The sequence below is a fragment of the Oncorhynchus keta genome, chromosome 7, assembly GCF_023373465.1.
Source record: "Oncorhynchus keta strain PuntledgeMale-10-30-2019 chromosome 7, Oket_V2, whole genome shotgun sequence".
Taxonomy (NCBI): domain Eukaryota; kingdom Metazoa; phylum Chordata; class Actinopteri; order Salmoniformes; family Salmonidae; genus Oncorhynchus; species Oncorhynchus keta.
This window is the reverse complement of record NC_068427.1, coordinates 25096224-25123451: the sequence shown is the minus strand read 5'-3', so window position 1 is coordinate 25123451 and position 27228 is coordinate 25096224. Positions and strand designations below refer to the sequence as shown.

The 27228-nt window shown below is 41.6% G+C and overlaps 1 protein-coding gene across 1 annotated transcript in view; it reads left to right on the top strand.

Moving 5' to 3' along the window:
- Window positions 1-26638, top strand: part of LOC118386200 (follistatin-related protein 1) — a 67215-nt gene extending 40577 nt beyond the window's left edge. The window contains exons 4-11 of the mRNA XM_035773731.2: window positions 6448-6577; window positions 9706-9738; window positions 10195-10325; window positions 18530-18648; window positions 20703-20815; window positions 23787-23897; window positions 24054-24148; window positions 24994-26638. Of these exons, the coding sequence (XP_035629624.1) occupies window positions 6448-6577; window positions 9706-9738; window positions 10195-10325; window positions 18530-18648; window positions 20703-20815; window positions 23787-23897; window positions 24054-24148; window positions 24994-25035 (774 nt within the window). The 3' untranslated portion in view covers window positions 25036-26638. The remainder of the gene's footprint in view (window positions 1-6447; window positions 6578-9705; window positions 9739-10194; window positions 10326-18529; window positions 18649-20702; window positions 20816-23786; window positions 23898-24053; window positions 24149-24993) is intronic.
- The last annotated feature ends 590 nt before the right edge of the window (window positions 26639-27228 follow it).

Genomic DNA, 27228 nt, shown 5'->3' with positions numbered 1-27228 from the left:
GGTTAGGAATTCAACAACCATTACAACCTTAGCTTATACTGAGGTTTTGTGGTCTCTACTCAAACCTTCTCCCCCTCGATGGTCGAGGTACGCATGGTCTCAAGAGGATTTCTCCAGGTGGGGTTTTTATTCAGAACAGTAGAAAAGGGCTGTCCCATTAGCCAGATCATGTCTGTGCTCACGGGGCGGGCCAGTGACTAAGTTAAACTTAGAAGGGAATGCAATTCTGTCACATTAATGGTTCAACATCACCTTACATAATTTCACAAATAGTTTAATCTTTACTCATTCATTTTATACAATAATTAGTAATTAGACTCAAACCTCATAATGGAGGCTCCTGCATAAACAGAGTTATGGTTATGTGGCTGTATTGTCTTTCATGAGGTCACAAAATGAAACAAAATGGACCGGGTCGTAGCTGGCTACTCCACCGACTGTTTACACATTCTCCAAAACATGGATATTGCTCAAATTCTGTGATGTAGAAGGAGTTTGTTTGTTCTACTGTGAAACCCTCTCTCTATACTGCATGTAATTCTGCTAGCGCCACCCCCGCGCAGCGCGGGATATTCAAAAATATACGTTTTAAATATTTAACTCTCACACATTGACAAGTCCAAAACAGCAAATGAAAGATAAGCATCTTGTTAATCTAACCACCGTGTCCGATTTTTAAAAATATTTTACAGTGAAAACACAACATATATTTATGTTAGATCACCACCAAATCCAAAAAACACACAGCCATTTTTCCCAGCCAGTAGTAGATCGTCACAAAAGCAGAATTAGGGATAAAATGAATCACTAACCTTTGATAATCTTCATCCGATGACACTCATATATATGCATATTTATATCCACAAATCTCGGTTTACATTGATGCCATGTTCAGAAATGCATCCAAAATATCCGGAGTAATTACAGAGAGCTACACCAGATAACAGAAATACTCATCATAAACTTTGACGAAAGATACATGTTTTACATATAATTAAAGATACACTGGTTCTTAATGCAACCGCTGTGTCAAATTTCTTTTAAATGTTACGAAAAAAGCATACCATGCAATAATATAAAACGGCGTTAAGACGTAAGAATATTTCTCCTCCATGTTGTAGTCAACAGAAATACGATATTACATCATAAATATTCCCTTACCTTTGATGATCTTTCATCAGAATGCCGTGCAAGGAGTCCTAGTTCCACAATAATTCATTGTTTTGTTCCATAATGTCCATTACTAGTGTCCAATTAGCTGCTTTTGCTAGCAGGTTTAGCTCACATGTCCAAAAGCTGGCACTGGTCCAGGCGAACTCGGATGTAAACTTCAAAAAGTTATATTCCAGGTCAAATAAACTGGTCAAACCAAGTAGAGAATCAATCTTCGGGATGTTATTTTCATATATATCCAATAACGTTCCAACCGGAGCATTCGTTTTTGTCGACAGAGTCATGGAATGCAGGCGATATCAACAGGAATTTGCGCAACCAGGAAATGGCATTCTGACAGCACTGACTCAATCCCCTCCCATCCGGTCATACATCACACTAGAGGCTTCATTCCACGTTCTACTGATTGTTGACATCTAGTGGAAGGCGTAGGAAGTGCGAACAGATCTATATATTTTTGGGATATGGATAGGTCAATGACTTGAAATTTGACCAGCCCTAGAATTTCCACTTCCTGTCTGGAAGTTTGCCTGCCCTATGAGTTCTGTTATACTCACAGACATAATTCAAACAGTTTTAGAAACTTCAGTGTTTTCTATCCAATAGTAATAATAATATGCATATATTAGCATCTGGGACAGAGTAGGAGGCAGTTCACTATGGGCACGCAATTCATCCAAAGTGAAAATGCTGCCCCCTATCCCTAACAGGTTAAATGTATTGTAATGGCCTAGTCAAAGCCCGGACCTAAATCCAATTTAGAATCTGTGGTATGACTTAAATCAAATCAAAATCAAATCAAATTTATTTATATAGCCCTTCTTACATCAGCTGATATCTCCAAGTGCTGTACAGAAACCGGGCCTAAAACCCCAAACAGCAAGCAATGCAGGTGTAGAAGCACGTGGCTAGGAAAAACTCCCTAGAAAGGCCAAAACCTAGGAAGAAACCTAGAGAGGAACTAGGCTATGAGGGGTGGCCAGTCCTCTTCTGGCTGTGCCAGGTGGAGATTATAACAGAACATGGCCAAGATGTTCAAATGTTCATAAATGACCAGCATGGCCAAATAATAATAATCACAGTAGTTGTCGAAGGTGCAGCAAGGCAGCACCTCAGGAGTAAATGTCAGTTGGCTTTTCATAGCCGATCATTAAGAGTATCTCTACCACTCCTGCTGTCTCTAGAGAGTTGAAAACAGCAGGTCTGGGGACAGGTAGCACGTCCGGTGAACAGGTCAGGATTCCACAGCCGCAGGCAGAACAGTTGAAACTGGAGCAGGAGCATGGCCAGGTGGACTGGGGACAGTAAGGATTCATCATGCCAGGTAGTCCTGAGGCATGGTCCTAGGGCTCAGGTCCTCCAAGAGAGAGAAAGAGAGAATTAGAGAGAGCATACTTAAATTCACACAGGACACCGGATAAGACAGGATAAGTACTCCAGATATAACAGACTGACCCTAACCCCCCGACACAAACTACTGCAGCACAAATACTGGAAGCTGAGACAGGAGGGGTCAGGAGACACTGTGGCCCCAACCGATAAAACCCCCGGACAGGGCCAAACAGGCAGGAGTAACCCCACTCACTTTGCCAAAGCACAGCCCCCACACCACTAGAGGGATATCTTCAACCACCAACTTACCATCCTGAGACAAGGCCAAGTATAGCCCACAAAGATCTCCGCCACGGCACAACCTAAGGGGGGGCGCCAACCCAGACAGGAAGATCAACCCACTCAAGTGACACACCCCTGTTAGGGACGGCATGGAAGAGCACCAGTAAGCCGGTGACTCAGCCCCTGTAATAGGGTTAGAGGCAGAGAATCCCAGTGGAGAGAGGGGAACCAGCCATGCAGAGACAGCAAGGGCGATTCGTTGCTCCAGAGCCTTTCCGTTCACCTTCACGCTCCTGGGCCAGACTACTACACTCAATCATATGACCCAGTGGAGAGATGAGTCTTCAAGAAAGACTTAAAGGTTGAGACCGAGTCTGCGTCTCACACATGGGTAGGCAGACCATTCCATAAAAAATGGAGCTCTATAGGAGAAAGCCCTGCCTCCAGCTGTTTGCTTAGAAATTCTAGGGACAATTAGGAGGCCTGCGTCTTGTGACCGTAGCGTACGTGTAGTTATGTACGGCAGGACCAAATCGGAAAGATACGTAGGAGCTTGAAATCAGCCCTTGCCTTAACAGGAAGCCAGTGTAGGGAGGCTAGCACTGGAGCAATATCATCACATTTTGAGGTCCTAGTTAGGATTCTAGCAGCCGTATTTAGCACTAACTGAAGTTTATTTAGTGCTTTATCCGGGTAGCTGGAAAGTAGAGCATTGCAGTAGTCTAACCTAGAAGTAACAAAAGCATGGATTAATTTTTCTGCATAATTTTTGGACAGAGAGTTTCTGATTTTTGCAATGTTACGAGGACGGAAAAAAGCTGTCCTTGAAACAGTCTTGATATGTTCATCAAAAGAGAGATCAATGTCCAGAATAACGCCAAGGTCCTTCACAGTTTTATTTGAGTCAACTGTACAAACATTAAGATTAATTGTCAGATTCAACAGAAGATCTCTTTGTTTCTTGGGACCGAGAACAAGCATCTCTGTTTTGTCCGAGTTTAAAAGTAGAAAGTTTGCAGCCATCCACTTCCTTATGTCTGAAAGAGAGAGCAATTTTGGGGCTTCACCATATTTCATTGAAATGTCTAAAACCAGACTGAAGCATTTCGTATACATTGTTTGTCTTCAGGAAGGCAGTGAGTTTCTGCGCAACAGCTTTTTCTAACATTTTTGAGGGGAATGGAAGATTCGATATAGGCCGATAGTTTTTATATTTTCTGGGTCAAGGTTTGGCTTTTTCAAGAGAGGCTTTATTACTGCCACTTTTAGGGAGTTTGGTACACATCCGGTGGATAGAGAGCCGTGTATTATGTTCAACATAGGAGGGCCAAGCACAGGAAGCAGCTCTTTCAGTAGTTTAGTTGGAATAGGGTCCAGTATGCAGCTTGAAGGTTTAGAGGCCATGATTATTTTCATCATTGTGTCAAGAGATATAGTACTAAAACACTTGAGTGTCTCTCTTGATCCTAGGTCCTGGCAGAGTTGTGCAGACTCAGGACAACTGAGCTTTGGAGGAAAACGCAGATTTAAAGAGGAGTCCGTAATTTGATTTCTAATGATCATGATCTTTTCCTCAAAGAAGTTAATGAATTTATTACTGCTGAAGTGAAAGCCATCCTCTCTTGGGGAATGCTGCTGTTTAGTTAGCTTTGCGACAGTATCAAAAATACATTTCGGATTGTTCTTATTTTCCTCAATTAAGTTGTAAAAATAGCATGATCGAGCATCAATGAGGGCTCTTCGATACTGTCTTTCCAAGCTAGTCGGAAGACTTCCAGTTTGGTGTGGCGCCATTTCCGTTCCAATTTTCTGGAACCTTGCTTCAGTGCTCGGGTATTTTCTGTATACCAGGGAGCTAGTTTCTTATGAGAAATGTTTGTAGTTTTTAGGGGTGCAACTGCATCTAGGGTATTGCGCAAGGTTAAATTGAGTTCCTCAGTTAGGTGGTGAACTGATTTTTGAATTTATTTCACAACTTTTGATACTCCTTGGTTGGGGTCTGAGCAGATTATTTTTTGTGATTGCAAACGTAATAAAATGGTGGTCCGATAGTCCAGGATTATGAGGAAAAATACTAAGATCCACAAAATGTATTCCATGGGACAAAACTAGGTCCAGAGTATGACTGTGACAGATTGCTGTACACTGTCTACTTTAAGAAGCGGAACCCATCCAACTTGAAGTAGCTGGGGCAGTTTTGCCTTGAAGAATGGGCAAAAATCCAAGTGGCTAGATGTGCCAAGTTTATTCAAGTGTATTGTTTGTTTCACAATAAAAAATATTTTGCATCTTCAAAGTGGTAGGCATGTTGTGTAAATCACATTATACAGACTTCTGATATCAATGCAGGGTGAAAGTGGAGCCACAAAACTTGAACCAATGTAAACAATGTTATAGGTATTTTGATAATGCAAATTACAGTATTTTGAAAATACATTGGAGTCTAGATCAGCCCAGTGTATTTCAAATGACAGCTTTTCATGCAAATATTCAAAAATCTGCATAAAGAAAATATGCACATTTTTCCCAATCAGTGGACTTGATGCAGATAAAAATCATTGAGTGATAGTGCACACAAAATCCCACTTTTTTGCTTACATTTTCATATACGGAATACAAATCTAGTGTTCAATCTATTGCCATCTAATGTTCAACTCTACTGATAGTTTTGTCACAAAAACTGTTGCGTTAAATAGCAAATGTGCCTACTCTTGTTTTGGCATCTGCGCTCCAGCCAATTGCAGACAGTGCAGGTAGGCTAGTCTACATGATGAGATTATGGATAAGAGTGAGAATGTTTTATTTGTCAAAACTGCAGTCAAGCATCGATCATCATGTCACCAGATTAAGACCCTCAACATTTATTGGAAAGGAGCATCAAGATCATCACCTTGCACTTTCACCACCCTGTGAAGTTCATCAATAACTTCGTTATTTTGTAGCCTAATTTAAACTGCATTGTTTCCTGAGTCGGGATTGGGATTCCAAGTTTACTTTGATATAATGGTTATTATATAAATATTTACACATAAAGACATTTCCATTGCCATTTCTCACATAATACATTTTACAGACACAAAAAGATCCCACCATGTCGAACAAACAAATGATCTGTCTGCATTGATAAAATTGTTCCTTAACTTCCTGTTTTCATCACAGCTGTCATGATTTTTTTAATATGGTATAACTTTACTTGCATAAAAACTGTGGATAGAAACATGGTTAGTGTGACCGTTAAAGGGTTAATCGGCAGTTGCTTTATAATTTTTGGGACTTATAAATGAATGAAATGTACCCATTGATTCTTGAAGAATACAACTTATGCCTCATAAGCTTTTTTCAATCGCCATACCTAATCGAAACCCAAAATATAAGTTTGTTTTACTCCAATGTTTGTAACCAAAGTAAATGTAAACAAACACTATATAGCCTCAAACATGGTTAAAACGATAATTTTTATATCATGGATGCTCAGTCCTTGCATCCATAGCTCTGTCTATGAATTTTTAGAGTAGTACATCTCCAGACCCAACACTCAGCTTTTTACGGAACAAGGGCGGGGAAAGTACTTTGTTATTCTTTCTATTGCTGATTGCTGCTTTAAGAGAGTCAAGATGATATATTTATGTAGCTATAACATCTCTCCCTCTCCTTTTCCAGAGCTGTAAGCCCCACAAGCGGTCAGTGTGTGGCAGTAACAGTAAGACGTACCGCAACCACTGTGAGCTCCACCGAGATGCCTGTCTCACCGGCCTCAAGATCCAGGTGGCTCATGATGGACACTGCCAGGGTGTGGAAAACACACACACACACACACACACACACACACACACACACACACACACACACACACACACACACACACACACACACACACACACACACACACACACACACACACACACACACGCACACACACACACTTTCTTGTTTACTTTGTTTGTGTCTAGCAGACCTGGGCATAAAATAGTTGTCTTTTGTTGTTTATTTGAAAATAACAACTTTTCAAATACTCAAGGTAGTCGAATATAGAGAATAAAGTAAAGGAAACTATTGGCGACTACACTGAACAGAAATATAAAATCAACATGTAAAGTGTTGGCCCCATGTTTCATGAGCTGAAATAAAAGATCCCAGGAATTTTCCATACAAACAAAAAAAGCTTGTTTCTCAAATGTTGTGAACGAATCTGTTCACTGTAAGTGAGCATTTCACCTTTGCCAAGATAATCCATCCACCTGACAGATGTGGCATATGAAGAAGTTGATTAAACAGCATGATCATTACACAGGTTCACATTGTGCTGAGGACAATAAAAGGCCTCTCTAAAATGTGAAGTTTTGTCATACAAGGCCACAGATGTCTCAAGTTTTTAGGGAGCGTGCAATAGGCATACTGACTGCAGGAATGTTCACCAGTGCTGTTGCCAGATAATTGAATGTTCATTTCTCTGCCATAAGCCGCCTCAACGTCGTTTTAGAGAATTTGGCAATACGTCCAACCAGCCTCACAACTGCAGACCACATGTAACCACGCCAGCCCAGGACCTCCACATCCGGCTTCTTCACCTCGTCTGATACCATACACCCAGACAGCTGACAACCAAATAATTTCTGCACAAACTGCTAGAAACTGTCTCAGGGAAGCTCATCTGTGTGCTCGTTGTCCTCACCATGGTCTAGACCTAACTGCAGTTCGGCATTGTAACCCACTTCAGCGGGCAAATGATCACCTTGCTTATATCAAAGTTGTGAACAAAGTGCCCCATGATGGCAGTGGGGTTATGATATGGGAAGGCATAAGCTACAGACAATTTGAATGCACAGAGATACCGTGATGAGATCCTGAGGCCGATTGTCGTGCCATTCATCTGCCGCCATCACTTCATGTTTCAGCATGATAATGCACGGCTCCATGTCGCAAGGATCTGTACACAATTCCTGGAGGCTGAAAATATCCCAGTTCTTCCATGGCCTGGATACTCACCAGCCATGTCACCCATTGAGCATGTTTGGGATGCTCTGGATCAACGTGTACAACGGCATGTTCCAGTTCCCGCCAATATCCAGCAACTTCGCACAGCCATTAAAGAGGAGTGGGACAACATTCCACAGGCCAAAATCAACAGTCTGATCAACTCTATGCAAAGGAGATATGTCAGGCTGCATGAGGCAAATGGTGGTCACACCGACTGGTTTTCTGATCCATTCCCCTAACTTTTTTAAAGGTGTCTGCTACTAACAGATTCATATCTGTATTTTTTACCTTTATTTATTTATTTATTTAACTAGGCAAGTCAGTCAAATTCTTATTTTCAATGATGGCCTAGGTACAGTGGGTTAACTACCTGTTCAGGGGCAGAAGGACAGATTTGTACCTTGTCAGCCATGGGGTTTGAACTTGCAACCTTCCAGTTACTAGTCCAACTAGGCTACCCTGCCGCCCCATCATGATATTCCCAATCATGTGAAATCCATAGATTAGGGCCTAATTCATTCATTTTAATTGACTGATTTCCTTATATGAACAGTAACTAAGGAAAACTTTGAAATTCTTGCATACTGTGTTTATATTTTTGTTCAGTGTATTTCCTTTCAAATTCAAATACAGGTCTCAGAGAAACTAATACTATTTGAATTTATTTTGAATACCTCTCAGAAAAACAAATAATATTTGAAGCTATTTGAATATATGCAAGTTATTTGAAACCAAAAAATATATTTTTTTGATGGCTGCCAAATATTTCATGGGCCTTATAAAATACTGCATCTATGGTATTTTGTTAATAATTTAAAAAAATAATGATAAAATATTTGCTTCGGATCTCACTTGGTGAAGTCCATAGGACCAAAAATGGATGAATGCAACAGCCTCTGTCCTTAACAAATACAGTCATGGGTGGTAACTCTACAATTGACTAGAAAAGCACTCTCTAAAATAATGAAATAAGGCTTTACACTAAGCAGTGTGTTAATGTAACACTATTCCAGTGTTTATATGGGTCCACAAACTCAACACTGTCAGTGTTAATAATTGTTTTTAAATTACACTGGAGAATTTGCTGTGTAGTATATTGTCACAACGTATTTATACTTATCTGTACACAATATCATTGGTTGATTGGTTTGACTTTATTATCTACACCTGGGACCTGTTCAGGAGAATGGACATTTACAGAATGTTCAGATAGAAGTGTATTGTGTAGATCAAATGTTACTGTCAGATAGATTGGAATAGTATAGGACATAATGTGTGCTTTATTCATCACATTCTATCTGCAACATGCTGTTCCAGATACAGGCCTGCCATTAGTTGAAGGCAGCAAGTCACTTCTTAAGATCTGTATTCAAATATGTTTTTAATGTAGTCGCTTTCTGAAATCTGTATTCATATATACGTATTTTTTTTAAGTAGTTGCTTTTCAGATCTGTATTCAAATAGTTGTAGTCACCTCCAACGTAGCTATTTGTTACTTTCCAACAAGCATATTTAAAACTATAGTTATCCCAGGTCTGGTGTATAGCACATGACTGACCTCTATTTCTATCTGATGCCTATATACTCTGGTTGGCATGACAGTCAGTCTATGTGCGAACTGACAGGCGACACATATGGTCCCATACTCATCTTTAATTTACCTGACTGATTATCTCCTAGTGTTGAACTTTGAACCTGTACACCCAATGACCTCTTCGTGTCTGTCTGTTGGCCTGGACATTGATCAGGTTGATGATAAATCGGTTACTCCTCTGTTGTTGTATGGGTGTCACAAAGAGGCCATCATGTCACAGTGTCCTTGGGCACTGTTATTGTGGCAATGTGACACTGACATGGCGAAAAACACTAGATGGGGAGAAACGCTAGATACTGTAAAGCACAATGAATTACAATAGCTCTCTCTCTCTTTGTCATCTGCAGAGAAGAAAGCAGAGCAAGCAGCTGCCAGCCCAGGTGAGTGATTGTGACACAGTGAATCTGTGGGCTTTGGGCCAATCGGAGCTCTGTATCTCTCTGCTCTTATCTCCTCTAGTCCTAATGGGGCTTTATCAGACAGAGTACACCTCTCGTAGTGCTCTACTGATCTCTCAGTGCTCTAGTAACAAGCACACTTCTTTAATGGTGTTCTAACCTTATCCACTCCCTATCACTAGACTTAACTGAAAGGGAGTGCCAGGTGTTAGGGGTTAGGACAGTACATTTGACCTCATACTGAGCGGGGAGGTACTGGTGTGCTCTGGGCAGAACAGGGATTATGTGGATTCTCTTGATCATCCTAGAGAGTGTCAGAAAGGCTAGAGTACCTGCTTGATTGTGGGTTTTGACTGTGTCACATTCTCTCTCTCGCTCTCCCTCTCTGTCTCACTCAATCCCACCCACTGTCCCTCTCTCTGTCATTCCTCTCTCCAGTGGTGTGTTACGTAGCAGACCGTAATGAGTTGAGGCATCGTGTGATCCAGTGGCTGCAGACTGAGGTGGTCCCAGACGGCTGGTTTGTCAAGGGCTCCAACTTTACCGACATCCTGCTCAAATACTTCAAGGTGTGTGTGTCTGTGTGTGTGTCTTTGTGTGTGTTCCAGTTGTGATATTGGTTCTATGAAGTCCAAAACTATGGACCACATGTAAAAAATAAAATGTAAGCAGTTTTTACCTCTCACATACAGTGCATTCAGAAAGTACCCCTTGACTTTTCCCACATTTTGTTACGTTACATTCAGAAATTGATTATATATATATAAATGTAAAAATAAAAAAAACTAATTTACATAAGTATTCAGACCCTTTGCTATGATACTCGAATATGAGCTCAGTTGAGTCCTGTTTCCATTGATCATCCTTGAGATGTTTCTACAACTTGATTGGAGTCCACCTGTGGTAAATGAAATTGATTGAACATGATTTGAAAAGGCACGCCTGTCTATATAAGGTTCCACAGTTTGACAGTGCATGTCAGAGCAAAAACCAAGCCATGAGGTCGAAGGAATTGTCCATAGAGCGCCGAGACAGAATTGTGTCGAGGCACAGATCTGGGGAAGGGTACCAAAACATTTCTGCTGCATTGAATGTCCCCAAGAACACAGTTGACTCCATCATTCTTAAATGGAAGAAGTTTGGAACAACCGAGACTCTTCCTAGAGCTGGCCGCCCGGCCAAACTGAGCAATCGGGGGAGTAGGGCCTTAGTCAGGGAGGTAACCAAGAACTCGATGGTCACTCTGACAGAGCTCCAGAGTTCCTCTGTGGAGATGGGAGAACCCTCCAGAAGGACAACCATCTCTGCAGCACTCCACCAATCAGGCCTTTATGGTAGAGTAACCAGACGGAAGCCACTCAACAGTAAAAGGCACATGACAGCCCACTTTTCCAAAAGGCACCTAAAGGACTCCCAGACTATGAGAAACGAGATTCTCTGGTCTGATGAAACCAAGGTTGAATCCTTTGGCCTGAATGCCAAGCTTCACGTCCGGAGGAAACCTGGCACCATCCCTACGGTGAAGCATTATGGTGGCAGCATCATGCTGTGGGGATATTTTACAGCGACAGGGACTGAGAGTTGTTTGGAGGACTTTAGGGCCCAGAAGTCTGTTTTAGCATGGACAACGCCATTGAAGACTTTTTTTAAGTAGTCAACTTGATGGGACTTCCTATGGGTTAAGGAAGGATCACATAGGAGGAATTAGCCAATTAATTATACTCATGAGTAAACATTCCATAACTCTACGTGGCAGTAAATCACCAACCTTGGCTTTATACCTGTTCAAACAACACACTCCAGGTGGCAGTATGCACCCTTACAGTTTGTTTACCAACCAGAAGTAGTAGAATAAGAATATGGAGATGGCCTCAATGGCGCTGTCCGTGCTCTCACAGACGCCATAATAGGACAGATTCAACGCTGTGATCTCTATATAACTCTGTGATTTATTCCCCCACTGGTTACAGTTTCTTCCACACACATGAAAACATGAGAGAGATTCATTTAAAATCAAAAGACCATTATTCTCGTGTCTCTTCCAATCTCCTCTATGTGCCTTGTGTCTGAGAGTTTCATTACCTAGAAGCACGGTGGCTAGGAAAAACTCCCTAGAAGGCCAAAACCTAGGAAGAAACCTAGAGAGGAACCAGGCTATGACAAGTTAAGAGTATCTCTACCACTCCTGCTGTCTCTAGAGAGTTGAAAACAGCACGTCTGGGACAGGTAGCACGTCCGGTGAACAGGTCAGGATTCCATAGCCGCAGGCAGAACAGTTGAAACTGGAACAGAAGCACGGTCAGGTGGACTGGGGACAGCAAGGAGTCCTCATGCCAGGTAGTCCTGAGGCATGGTCCTAGGGCTCAGGTCCTCCGAGAGAGAGAAAGAAAGAAAGAGAGAATTAGAGAGAGCATACTTAAATTCACACAGGACACCGGATAAGACAGGAGAAGTACTCCATATATAACAAACTGACCCTAGCCCCCCGACACAAACTACTGAAGCATAAATTCTGGAGGCTGAGACAGGAGGGGTCAGGAGACACTGTGGCCCCATCCGATGATACCCCCGGACAGGGCCAAACAGGCAGGATATAACCCCACCCACTTTGCCAAAGCACAGCCCCCACACCACTAGAGGGATATCTTCAACCACTAACTTACCATCCTGAGACAAGTCCGAGTATAGCCCACAAAGATCTCCACCACGGCACAACCTAAGGTGGGGTGCCAACCCGGACAGGAAGTTCACATCAGTGACTCAACCCACTCAAGTGACACACCCCTCCCAGGGACGGCATGGAAGAAGACCAGTAAGCCAGTGACTCAGCCCCTGTAATAGGGTTAGAGGCAGAGAATCCCAGTGGAGAGAGGGGAACCAGCCATGCAGAGACAGCAAGGGCGGTTCGTTGCGCCAGAGCCTTTCCGTTCACCTTCAAGCTCCTGGGCCAGACTACACTCAGTCATATGACCCACTGAAGAGATGAGTCTTCAGTAAAGACTTAAAGGTTGAGACCGAGTCTGCATCTCTCACATGGGTAGGCAGACCATTCCATAAAAATGGAGCTCTATAGGAGAAAGCCCTGCCTCCAGCTGTTTGCTTAGAAATTCTAGGGACAATTAGGAGGCCTGCGCCTTATGGCCGTAGCGTATGAGTAGGTATGTATGGCAGGACCAAATCAGAGAGATAGGTAGGAGCAAGCCCATGTAATGCTTTGTAGGTTAGCAGTAAAACCTTGAAATCAGCCCTTGCCTTAACAGGAAGCCAGTGTAGGGAGGCTAGCACTGGAGTAGTATGATCAATTGTTTTGGTTCTAGTCAGGATTCTAGCAGCCGTATTTATCACTAACTGAAGTTTATTTAGTGCTTTATCCAGGTAGCCGGAAAGTAGAGCATTGCAGTAGTCTAACCTAGAAGTAACAAAAGCATGGATTCATTTTTCTGCATAATTTTTGGACAGAAAGTTTCTGATTTTTACAATGTTACGTAGATCGAAAAAAGCTGTCCTTGAAACAGTCTTGATATGTTTGTCAAAAGAGAGATCAGGGTCCAGAGTAACGCCAAGGTCCTTCACAGTTTTATTTGAGTCGACTGTACAAACATTAAGATTAATTGTCAGATTCAACAGAAGATCTCTTTGTTTCTTGGGACCTAGAACAAGTATCTAGGTGTTGTCCGAGTTTAAAAGTAGAAAGTTTGCAGCCATCCACTGCCTTATGTCTGAAACACAGACTTCTAGCGAGGGCAATTTTGGGGCTTCACCATGTTTAATTGAAATGTACAGCTGTGTGTCATCCGCATAGCAGTGAAAGTTAACATTATGTTTTTGAATGACATCCCCAAGAGGTAAAATATATAGGGAAAACAATAGTGGTCCTAAAACGAATCTTGAGGAACACCGAAATTTACAGTTGATTTGTCAGAGGACAAACCATTCATAGAGACAAACTGATATCTTTCCGACAGATAAGATCTAAACCAGGCCAGAACTTGTCCGTGTAGACCAATTTGGGTTTCCAATATCTCCAAAAGAATGTGGTGATCGATGGTATCAAATGCAGCACTAAGGTCTAGGAGCACGAGGACAGATTCAGAGTCTCAGTCTGATGCCATTAGCCTTTTAGGGAGTTTTATTCCTCTGCTGGTAGCGTGACTACAGCTCAAGCTCATTACCATAACGCACAATGCGCAAAAATATTCCTAAAAATATTTAACCTCCACACATTAACAAGTAAAATAGCTCAAATGACAGATAAACAAGTTGTTTATCTAGCCAGCAAGTCAGATTTCTAAAATGTTTTACGGCGAAAACATAGCACATATTTATGTCAAACCACCACCGCAGACATAGCTCATTAGCATAGCCAAGTAGGAAAAAATATGCAATCAACAAACGCAGGATTAAAAGAAAAATCATTTCACTAACCTTTTGAAATCTTCATCAGATGACAGTAATATAACATGTTACACAGTACATTCATTTTTTTCAATAATATGCTATATATATCCATAAATCTCTGTTTACAATGATGCATCGTTCAAAAAATGCTACCCAAATGTCCTGAGAAATGACGATAGCCCCGGCAGATAACGTCAGCTAACAAGGAATACACATCATAAACTTTGACTAAATATGCATGTTTTACATATGTATAGCAAGATACACTTCTTCTAAATGCAATTGCATTGTTACATTTAATTTTAACGTTACATTTTGCGTTCACTAGACTATAATATGGAGTCGGCGCTCCCACAGTAGCATAATGACTCCTCTATCTTGGAGTCGACAGAAACCCAAAATTAATACATTAAATATTCCCTTACCTTTGTTATTCTTCCATCAAACGACCTGTAAGGGATTATACTCACCAAATTAGCGTTCAGTTTTCAAGTCTGCGTCTTTCGGTTCTCAAAATAGCCTGATTTTGGTAAAAATGTAGTCAAAATTGAAGTGGTTGCGCACCAAAACTTCGAAAGTATATATAATATGTCGAGTAAACTTGTCAAACTAACTTCATAATCAAGCTTTAACATGTTATAAAGGTGTACAGCAATTTTGAGAACAAACAGAAACACAGGCACCGTTCAATCGATCTTGGAAAAGAGAGAGGACTTGACCATTGCGCACAGAAAAGTGACAGGTTTTTTTGAGTGACTGAGAGCTTACCACGTGCTCAAACTCTCGCGAGCGGGCGATTCTCACAATGAGAAGCCCCCTTGAAAGCTGAGATCACGCTGAACACGTGGAGACTGTTCCTGGCGCTGTAACTGTTTGGGAAGGGTGTTTGCGATGAGGTCAAAGGTGACCCAACTTTTCAGATGAGAAGAGATAGTTTGGGAGAATGCAGATTTTGAGAGTTCTGCTTTACATAGAGACATAATTTAAACGGTTTTAAAAGCTTTAGAGTGTTTTCTATTCGATAATATTTTTTATTTGCATATATTAGCAACTTTTGACAAAAATGTATCATGTTTTATATGGGTACCCAAATCCTCCAGAAGGGGCAGTAAACCGTGGTATCCTGAACAGGTTTTAAAAAGTAATTTACCACTTTCACAAGTGCCTGAAGTGCCTGACTGAAGCATTTTGTATATATTGTTTGTCTTCAGGAAGGCAGTGAGTTGCTGCGCAACAGCCTTTTCTAAAAATTTGAGAGGAATGGAAGATTCAATATAGGCCGAGAGTTTTTTATATTTTCTGGGTCAAGGTTTGGCTTTATATATTTTTCTGCCACTTTTAGTGAGTTTGGTACACATCCAGTGGATAGAGAGCCATTTATTATGTTCAACATAGGAGGGCCAAGCACAGGAAGCAGCTCTTTCAGTAGTTTAGTTGGAATAGGGTCCAGTATGCAGCTTGAAGGTGTAGAGGCCATGATTATTTTCATCATTGTGTCAAGAGATATGGTACTAAAACACTTGAGTGTCTCTCTTGATCCTTGAAGTTCATGAATTGATTACTGCTGAAGGGAAAGCCATCCTCACTTGGGGAATGCTGCTTTTGAGTTAGCTTTGCGACAGTCTCAAAAATAAATTTTGGATTGTTCTTATTTTCCTCAATTAAATTGGAAAAATAGGATGATCGAGCAGCAGTGAGGGCTCTTCGATACTGCACGGTACTGTCTTTCCAAGCTAGTCGGAAGACTTCCAGTTTGGTGTGGCGCCATTTCCATTCCAATTTTCTGGAACCTTGCTTCAGAGCTCGGGTATTTTCTGTATACCAGGGAGCTAGTTTCTTATGAGAAATGTTTTTAGTTTTTAGGGGTGCAACTGCATCTAGGGTATTGCGCAAGGTTCAATTGAGTTCCTCAGTTAGGTGGTTAACTGATTTTTGTCCACTGACGTCCTTGGGTAAGCAGAGGGAGTCTGGAAGGGCATCAAGGAATCGTTGTGTTGTCTGTGAATTTATAGCACGACTTTTGATGCTCCTTGGGACATCTTGGACAAAACCCACTTAGTCGATGATGGCTCCGAAACCCTTTTGGAGTGGGTCTGTGGACTTTTCCATGTGAATAGTAAAGTCACCAAAAATTATAATATTATCTGCAATGACTACAAGGTCCGATAGGAATTCAGGGAACTCAATGAGGAACGCTGTATATGGCCCAGGAGGCCTGTAAACAGTAGCTATAAAAAGTGATTGAGTAGGCTGCATAGATTTCATGACTAGAAGCTCAAAAGACGAAAACGTCATATTTCTTTTGTAAATTGAAATGTGCTATCGTAAATGTCAGCAACACCTCCGCCTTTGCGGGATGCACGGGGGATATGGTCACTAGTGTAACCAGGAGGTGAGGCCTCATTTAACACAGTAAATTAATCAGGCTTAAGCCATGTTTCAGTCAGGCCAATCACATCAAGATTATGATGAGTGATTAGTTCATTGACTATAACTGCCTTTGAAGTGAGGGATCTAACTTTAAGTAGTCCTATTTTGAGATGTGAGGTATCACGATCTCTTTCAATAATGGCAGGAATGGAGGAGGTCTTTATCCTAGTGGGATTGCTTAGGTGAACACCGCCATGTTTAGTTTTGCCCAACCTAGGTCGAGGCACAGACACAGTCTCAATGGGGATAGCTGAGCTGACCACACTGACTGTGCTAGTGGCAGACTCCACTAAGCTGGCAGGCTGGCTAACAGCCTGCTGCCTGGCCTGCACTCTATTTCATTGTGGAGCGCGAGGAGTTAGAGCCCTGTCTATGTTGGTAGATAAGATGAGAGCACCCCTCCAGCTAGGATGGAGTCCGTCACTCCTCAGCAGGCCAGGCTTGGTCCCAGAAAGAGGGCCAATTATCTACAAATCTTTTGGGAGGGGTAGAAAACAGTTTTCAACCAGCGATTGAGTTGTGAGACTCTGCTGCAGAGCTCATCACTCCCCCTAACTGGGAGGGGGCCAGAGACAATTATTCGATGCCGACACATCTTTCTAGCTGATTTACACGCTGAAGCTATGTTGCGCTTGGTGACCTCTGACTGTTTCATCCTAACATCGTTGGTGCCGACGTGGATAACAATATCTCTATACTCTCTACACTTGCCAGTTTTAGCTTTAGCCAGCACCATCTTCAGATTTGCCTTAATGTCGGTAGCCCTGCCCCCTGGTAAACAGTGTATGATCGCTGGATGATTAGTTTTAAGTCTAATACTGCAGGTAATGGAGTCGCCAATGACTAGGGTTTTCAATTTGTCAGAGCTAATGGTGGGAAGCTTCGGCTTCTCAGACCGGGAGGAGTAGAGACAAGAGAAGGCTCGGCCTCAGACTCCGACTCCGACTCGCTGCTTAATGGGGAAAACAGGTTGAAAGTTTGTCTGCTGAATGAGCGACACCGATTGAGCGTTCCTACAGCATTTCCCTCCAGAAGCCATGAGAAAGTTGTCCGGCTGCGGGGACTGTGCCAGGGGATTTATACTAACGTTACTATCTGTACTTACTGGTGGCACAGACGCTGTTTCATCCTTTCCTACACTGAAATTACCCTTGCCTAACGATTGCGTCTGAAGCTGGGCTTGCAGCACAGCTACCCTGCCATAAGGCGATCGTTCTCCTGTATATTATGAGTACAGCGACTGCAATTAGAAGTTGGAGGTCCTGACGAACCACGTCCAGATAAAGCGTCCGGAGTGAAAAAGTTGAATGAAAAAAAGTTGAGTGAGGGAAAAACTAAAAATATAAACAGTAATTAAAAAGTAAAAACCGTAAAGTTGTCAGGTAGCAACGTAAGGTTGGCCACAAAACGCACAGCCACACGTAAAATGGAGGCTTTAGTATAGTCCCACATACCACCACATCTACGCACTAAAGATATAATGGATACTTTAAGTTTCCCTCCACCCCAATATAGAGGTTCAACCTGGGGGACCCCCGTGGGGAAAGGGATTAAAGACCATATCTATTTCCAAGGCAACATGTCCCTGCATCCAAACCCCTCAATCCCCTTATCTGGCAGGGCCATCGCACCCCTCCCCCCTCTCTTTCTGGAGACTGTCTCACTTCCTCTCCCTATTCACCATCTCTGTCTGTCAATCTTTATAGAATAGAACTCTATAGCTGTTATAGAGTTCCATTTCCATTTGTCCCCCCTCTCTCTGGATTAGCAGACTAGAAGCAGGTGTTTTATCAGTTAAAGGGAGATATTGTTAGAGAGTGATTGATAGAGAAACTCTTCTCTCCTCCTACTAACTCTGCATGTGTGTGTGTGTGTGTGTGTGTGTGTGTGTGTGTGCGTGCGTGCGTGCGTGCGTGCGTGCGTGCGTGCGTGCGTGCGTACACAGAACTACGACAATGGTGACTCCACGCTGGACTCCTCAGAGCTCCTCAAGTTCATCCAACATAATGACTCCAACGTGGACATGCAGTCATACGCAGACCAGGAGAGCAACAGGCTGCTCAGGTCAGTGTGCGTGTGTGAGTGAGTGTGTGCTTGTGTGCTATTTCATCTTTAAAAAGCTTATCTATTTCTGGTGTAGAGTTTATGAAAACATCTACAGTATCTATATCTTATCCTCAGCTGTACAGTAGAGGGCTTCTGAGGAGCTGGTGCTATATTAAGCCCTACTTTCCCTCTCTCTGAGCCTTAAACCCTGTGTGACCCAGTCTAAACTGCACCGGGGGCCTCCTGTGGCTATTACCCTCACAGACATCTGTTCTGTGCATTATCAGAGCCTGGGTTTCCACTGCGCTGCTCACTGGAGCAGTGCTGCAATGCTTCTTCAGGTTTGGAGAAAATAAACTGATTAAATAAGCCGCTTATATTGCCCACACATGAGTAGGCCCCTGAGCAATTCCTGGCCATGTGACTTGACTAGGGAAAACTCTTGGCCTTGCAAATGAAGGATGGATGCACTGTAAAAACAAATGTATTTGTTTCAACTATTTATTGTTATGTAACTGGTGTCACTGGTGTCACATCCTTTTAGTTTACTCAACTTTTTTGGTCCAAATGCTACCTGGAAGAAAAAAGAATTATTGGCCAAAAACTTAGCTCCAACTTGAGAAAACGTAGGCAAAATCCAGTCAATTTAAAATGATGTTTTTTCAAGTTGTCTCATATGTTCATTCAACTATAAATTATTATTTTTATAACTAAAAAAGTTTGTGCAACAGGTTACACACACAAACAATGCTTTTAACTTATATATTTGACATTCGTGATTACATTGTGCATTGATACAGTCATTATTATTCAACATGTCTTCACCTGGGATTTGAATTCACAACCTCTTGGTTCATGGCATTCTGATCTTCCTACTATGTCTCCACGTCTGGGTCATTTACAAGTTAATCTGATTATTCTCTCATCATTGATTTGATTTACTTATTTCAGCAATTGTAGTTTTTTCTGTGTGGTTGTCTGTTGTTGGCGCATATTATTCTGTTTTAATTCTGTTTTAATGTTAGTCCTGAATCACTATGATAAATAAAACAGCCTTTTGTAGTTAGTTTTTAGTTAAGATGCCCAAATAATCATTTATAGTTGAATGAACATAAATTATGAGACCATTTCTGAGCAAACACATCATTTTGTAACGGCTGTTTGAAGAAGAGGACCGAGGTGCAGCGTGGTATGTGTTCATGATTTTTAATAAAACTGAACACTGCTCTGCTCTGGCCCCCCAATGGTGGAACAAACTCCCTCACGACGCCAGGACAGCGGAGTCAATCACCACCTTCCGGAGACACCTGAAACCCCACCTCTTTAAGGAATACCTAGGATAGGATAAGTAATCCTTCTCACCCCACCCCCCCTAAAAGATTTAGATGCACTATTGTAAAGTGGCTGTTCCACTGGATGTCATAAGGTGAATGCACCAATTTGTAAGTCGCTCTGGATAAGAGCGTCTGCTAAATGACTTAAATGTAATGTAAATGTAAAAAAGATCAAAGTGGCACAAACTAAACAGTCCTGTCAGGTGCAGACACACAAAACAGGAAATAACTACCCACAAAACCCATGTGGGCAAGAGCTACCTAAGTATGGTTCCCAATCAGAGACAACGATAGACAGCTGTCCCTGATTGAGAACCATCCCCGGCCAAAAACAAAGAAATACAAAAACAAAGAAATACAAAAACAAAGAAATACAAAAACATAGAAAAAAGAACATAGAATGGCCACCCTAGTCACAGGGTGTGACACATCTTAAGTAGATTGCTTTTTTCTTAAGTTGGAGCTAAATTTGAGGCAACTTTTTGAGATGGTTCAGGTAACACTTGGACTGAACATTTGAGTAAACAAAAAAAAAAGTTGTGGAACCAGTTACTTAATAATAATAAGTTGAAACAACAGATTTGTTTACAGTGTAGGAAGATTCTCTATGCAAAATCAACCACTAACTTTTTTATCAGTCAGAAGCTATGCCCAATAACCATCTCAACAGCTATACATAACTATGAGTACAGGCAGTGGATGTGAACTTGTGTGTGTGTTTCTTTGTCCTGTTCCCAGAAGCCTGTGTGTTGACGCCCTGATCGAGCTGTCAGATGAGAACGCTGACTGGAAGCTTAGCTTCGATGAGTTCCTCAACTGCCTGAAGCCCGGCTTCAACCCACCCGAGAAGAGTGAGCTCACAGACACATGACCTTTGACCCCATTACTCTATGATGACAACATTGCACACTACTGCTGACATCACACATTTTTTTCTCAGTTCATTACACAAATACCTCTATATCAACCTCTCCAATACATGCAGTAAATTGCAGTATGCATTTAAAGTGCATGGGATTTACATTATGTTAATCAAAATAGCAAACTTATTCACCACAACCACAAGCATATCTACTGTAACTCACCCTAACATACTTGAAATTCATTGAAGCAAAAACAGCTACATATGATTTATTTACAGACAAGATAATTTTTCCTCAGTCTGTTGTACTGTACTGAGTTGAGCAGAGGCTGTGCAACCTGTTATAACACCCTGTCCCGCAGGGACAATCAAATATTATCTTTCATAATTTTCATAAATATTTTAGCTAGCTAGCTATAGCTACTAGAAAGGAAGCTAGCATAATAAGGAAGCTAGCATAACCCATAATAGCGACCTGCACACTGTTCACCCAAAGTAATATAAATGTTTTTATTATTCATCCAATGAACCCATGAACATATTTGGTGGTGTTGGGCCTCCCTGACACTTTGTCGGTCTATTGAGAACGAGAAAGAATAGCTCGGTTTGAAATTAATTTGGATGTCTATGAAGGAAACATTAATTTTGGCTTACAATTACTGTATATATTTCCTTGTTTCTACGTATAAATTGTAAATTATTTTGTGTGTAGGATGGACCTAAGAAAGTTTGAAAGACGTATATTTAATTTAACATGTACAGTGCATTTAGAAAGTATTCAGACCCCTTGACTTATTCCACATGTTGTTACATAACAGCCTTAAAAATTTGATTTAAAGAAATCTCATCAATCTACACACAATATCCCTTAATGACATTTTGGCAAATTGATAAAAATTATATAACAGGAATACCTTATTTATGTAAGTATTCAGAGCCTTTGCTATAAGACTTGAAATTGAGCTCAGGTGCATCCTGTTTCCATTGATCATCCTTGAGATGTTTCTAGAACTTGATTGGACTCCACCTGTGGTAAATTAAATGGATTGGACATGATTTGGAAAGGCACACACCTGTCTATGTAAGGTTCCACAGTTGACAGTGCAAAAACTAAGCCATGAGGTTTAAGGAATTGTCCGTAGAGCTCCGGGACAGGCGGCGGTCAAGGCACAGATCTGGGGAAGGGTACCAAAACATTTCTGCAGCATTGAAGGTCCCCAACAACACAGTGGCCTCCATCATTCTTAAATGGAAGAAGTTTGGAACCACCAAGACTCTTCCTAGAGCTGGCCGCCTGGCCAAAATGAGCATTCAGGGGAATGAGCATTCAGAAGGGCCTTGGTCAGGGAGGTGACCAAGAACTTGATGGTCACTCTGACAGAGCTCCAGAGTTCCTCTGTGGAGATGGGAGAACCTTCCAGAAGGACAACCATCTCTGCAGCTCTCCACCAATCAGGCCTTTATGGTACAGTGGCCAGACGCATGCCATACTTCAGTAAAAGGCACACAACAGTCCGCTTGGAAAAAGGCGCCTAAAGACTCTCAGACCATGAGAAACAATATTCTCTGGTCTGATGAAACCAAGATTGAACTCTTTGGCCTGAATGCCAGGTGTTATGTCTGGAGGAAACCTGGCACCATCCCTACGGTGAAGCATGGTGGTGGCAGCATCATACCTTGGGGATGTTTTTCAGCGGCAGGGACTGGGAGACTAGTCAGGATCGAGGGAAAGAAAAACGGAGCAAAGTACAGAGATCCTTGATGAAACCTGCTCCAGAGCGCTCAGGACCTCAGACTGGGGCGAAGGTTCACCTTCCAACAGGACAACGACCCTGAGCACACAAGACAACGCAGGAGTGGCTTCGGGACAAGTCTCTGAATGTTCTTGAGTGGCCTAGCCAGAGCCCGGACTTGAACCAGATTGAATCTCTCTGGAGAGACCTGAAAATAGCTGTGCAGCGACTCTCTCTATCCAACCTGACCGCTTGAGAGGATCTGCAGAGAAGAATGGAAGAAAATCCCCAAATACAGCTGTGCCAAGCTTGTAGCATCATACCCAAGAAGACTCGAGGCTGTAATCGCTGCCAAATGTGCTTCAACACTGAGTAAAAGGTGTCTGAATACTTATGTAAATCTGATATTTCCGTTTTTATCTTTAATACATTTGCAAAAATTTCTAAACTGTTTTTGCTTTGTCATTATGGGGTATTGTGAGTAGATTGATGAGGGGGGAAAACTATTTGATCCATTTTAGAATAAGGCTGTAACGTAACATAATGTGGATAAAGTTAAGGGGTCTGAATACTTTCCAAATCCACTGTATGTGTCATGCCCTGATCTTAGTTATCTTTGTTTTCTTTATTTTTGGTTAGGTCAGGGTATGACGAGGGTGGTTTGTTAGTTTTTGTATTGTCTAGGGTTTTTTGTATGTCTAGGGTTTTTTGTAAGTCTAGGTGTTTATGTCTCTGGTTGCCTAGATTGCTTCTCATACAGAGGCAGCTGTTTATCATTGTCTCTGATTGGGGACCATATTTAGGTAGCCATATTCCTTGGGTATTTTGTGGGTTCTTGGTCTATGTTTAGTTGCCTGTCTGCACTACGCATATTAGCTTCACGGTTCGTTTTGATAGTTTGTTCAGTGTTCTTTCTGGATGTATGCTTACCACACTGCGCCTTGGTCTCCTCCATACCACGACCGTGACAGTATGCTATTTCAAATGGCCCAGTACAGTGTTTTAACAGATGGCATCAGGGCTCTGTTGCTCTCTTTCTGCTGTGGACTATGTATAAACTCATCACTACTCAACTGCATTGCCATGGTCCTATTTAGACAGAATAAATTGATTTAATTTAAAAACACAGAATTGTATATCTCTTTGTTAGATGTTTGGTGTATTAGAGGCACCATATCTGCTGTACTCTATCTATTTTTAATCTGAATTCTATGTGCCCCCCTGCAGAGTGTGCCCTGGAGGATGAGACCTATGAAGATGGGGCCGAGACACAGGTGGAGTGTAACCGCTGTGTGTGTGCCTGTGGCAACTGGGTCTGCACTGCCATGACCTGCACTGGTGAGGAAAGACACACCAGCACACCTGTATAGACACACTGACTCATCTACAAGTCATCTGAACCACATATAGCACAACAGATAAGGACTCAACACCTGTTCTTCTCTCTCTTCAATTGTTCCTGTAATTCTTTCATCCTTTGCATCTCTTTCTCAGACAAGACAGCGGTTGTCAAGGAGACCGGGGAAGCGGGGCAGGAGATGACCGAGGAGGAATGGAGTCTCCGTGTGACCGAGCTTAACAAGCACCAGGTCAGCCTGTCACCAAAGGAAACAGTTGGTCAAAGTTCAACGGACAGACCAGGCCGCTCTCCAATCTCCCCAGACAGATGGGTAGCTCTGGAATTTGTCTAGACAGAGTTATCAACTAGCTGCAATATTATTGAAAGTTTAGAACAAATGAGTTTATCACACCTGTTTCACCCCTTGAAAGATGTGTACTACAGCCCATGAGTAACTATTCTGCATATCTCACAACATTAAGGGTGGTTTGAACAGTCATGACTATGCAAATAGTGTACCTAGACCAGGGCTCTCCAAACCTGTTCTTGGAGAGCTACCCTCCAGTAGGTTTTTGCTCCATTTCCAGTTGTAACGCATCTAATATAGCTTATCAACCAGTTAATTATTAGAATCAGGTGCACTAGATTAGGGTTGAAACCCTGACCTAGACCATCAGGAGTGGGAGATATGCTTTGTCATGCCAATACAGCATGTTTAGTTGTCCTGAGAAAGAAACAGTGGCAGAGTTGTTCTTTATTGATGACTAACCTTGTACAGATCATGCGACCCATTATCGGCTGCCAAGGCAGCAACTACTTTTCCTGGGGTCCAGCAACATTAAGGCAGTTACATAATTTAAAAAACATTACAGTACATTTAACAATAGATTTCACAGCACATTAAGTGTGTGCCCTCAGGCCACTACTCTACTACCAAATATCTACAACACTGGGTAGAGAAATTTTGGGTATTGAATCTGTTACTATCTACTCAGAGCTACATGGCATACAGTATATTGCTCTTCTCATGACAATGTATAATATTCTCCTCTCACACCATCTCTCTCTCCCTCTACCCCCCTCTTTTAAACACAGGAAACAGTGGAGAAGATGAAGGTCAGCACAAAGGAGGCCTAAGAGGCCCAAAGAAGAAGGGCTTGAGAGAGAGTGCGAGAGAGTCACTCTTCCTCTATACTTGATGTACCTTGAGGCCCTGTGCTATTGCTGAATTTACTCATATGTTAATTAAATATTATAGCTTTTTTTTACTGTCTTTTTGTTGATGTTTGTTAGATGCAAGGGCAGTCTAGAGTATTATTTTAGGAGTTCCTTGTGTTAAGTACTGTCTTTATTTGTGATTGAATTACTGCACCCTGCACTAGGAATGGGGCCATTTTTTACTGTTCCATGTTTCTTCTTCTTCCTATGTATACAATATAGATACAGTATGGCTCTTGTTAGTAAAATAGCAAGCAGTAATTGTTTGGAATGAGAAGGATGAGAGATGTTAGGAGTGAGCTGTTGTTTCTTCATCAAAGAAACAAAATCATCTTGAAAGTACTTCAAGATGTGTTAGAAGTGTAGAGCAAGACGATGACAGTGTCCTATTGTAGGGGAAGGTAGTGGGATGTCATACACTTGACTTTAAGCTTATTTGCTTACAGAACTGCCATGATACCATGATACTACTTGACCAATGCACTTCCCCCTCTGTGACAAGCAGCATAGTTTCAGGCCTTAGTGAATCATCCCGTTTAGTTAGTATGCCCTGCTTTTTGACAAATACACTTGCTCCTATGTACAATTTGTTATATGCTTGAGTTGGAGATCATTTACATTTACATTTAAGTCATTTAGCAGACGCTCTTATCCAGAGCGACTTACAAATTGGTGCATTCACCTTATGACATCCAGTGGAACAGTCACTTTACAATAGTGCATCTAAATCTTAAAGGGGGGGGTGAGAAGGAATACTTATCCTATCCTAGGTATTCCTTAATGTGGTCACAATGGCTCCCGTGCTGTATTCAATCAGCGCTCTCTGGTGCTTGTTTCAAAAACATCGAAGCAATAGTCATCTAGATGTGAAACCCCAAGTAGAATATAGAATGAAAGCACCAAGCACAGAGCTGAACTGAGTACAGCAGGGAGAGAACTGAAACCAAAGCCTGATGATGACTATGATGATGAAATGATGTACAAACCCCTCCAGGTAAAGCATTACTCTGGACCCAGCAACAACACTATACCTGTGCTTATCAAAGATCAGTTATAAGGATTAGCCTTGCTGTCAGCTAACATAACTTAGATGCATCTCTAACTCAGAGGGAACGCATCTGTCAGATAATGTGTGTGTGATGAGGGAGTGTTTTTTGAGAGAGTGTGAGCTATTAGTGTGTGGCGGTGAGTATCATATTTGTTTTATGTTTTATTTGTCAAAATCCCACTCATCCTGAGAATTATTTGTGGTTAAATCAGTGCCTTTAACACCCAAACATAGGCCTGCAGACACATTGTCGAGGTCTTGTGTCCAGCAAGCTTTAAACCACAATTGGAATGTGCAAGACTATAATTGGCAGAATTTTTATAGTAACCTTAGAGCTATGTGGTTTAGTCCTTGTTAAATGTTTGTGTAAAAGTTCCATAACTAGTTTGGTTAATAACTTTTTATTCTAAAAGGAATGCAGAGTGTATAAGGAGTATCTATGCCAATAAAAGACAACCCATACAGTACTACAAATGTCTCAACCTGTGTGTTTATCTTTTATGGTCAAACTGTAATAAATACAAATCTTAAGACACAAAAAAAAAGAAAATAATCACATTTTTGCATCAGAGCTGTCTATCTGAGAAATGTTGCTGGTGTGGTTTTCTACAGAAAATCTAGCCCACATTCCATTTGTATTGGTCCAAGAGGCAGTTTTCCAATGCCATCTGGTCCATATTGTGGCTGTAATATGATAATCCTTTTTAAAAGTCACTTAACATTGCAAACAGTGTGCATTTTTTAAATTCTGCTAGGAGGAATTGTGGTTTAAGTAGGATATAGGTGAATTGATGTTGCTTTTTAAACCTACATCAGGTTATACACGTGTTGTATATAATTCTATATAAGGCCTCTTTTTCACCTGACTCCTTGCCGAGTTATATGAACTAGATCCGTGCACGTAAAACTGCGGGACAAGATATCTTTGACTCATTAAAACTGTCTTTTGTTACAACTGAAATCCACTCTGTCCAGCGTCCATGATTTGGTCTCAACTCTCCAATATTTGAACATCAACAATATAATTCTATACTCTATAATTCTATACTCTCACATGATGTTTT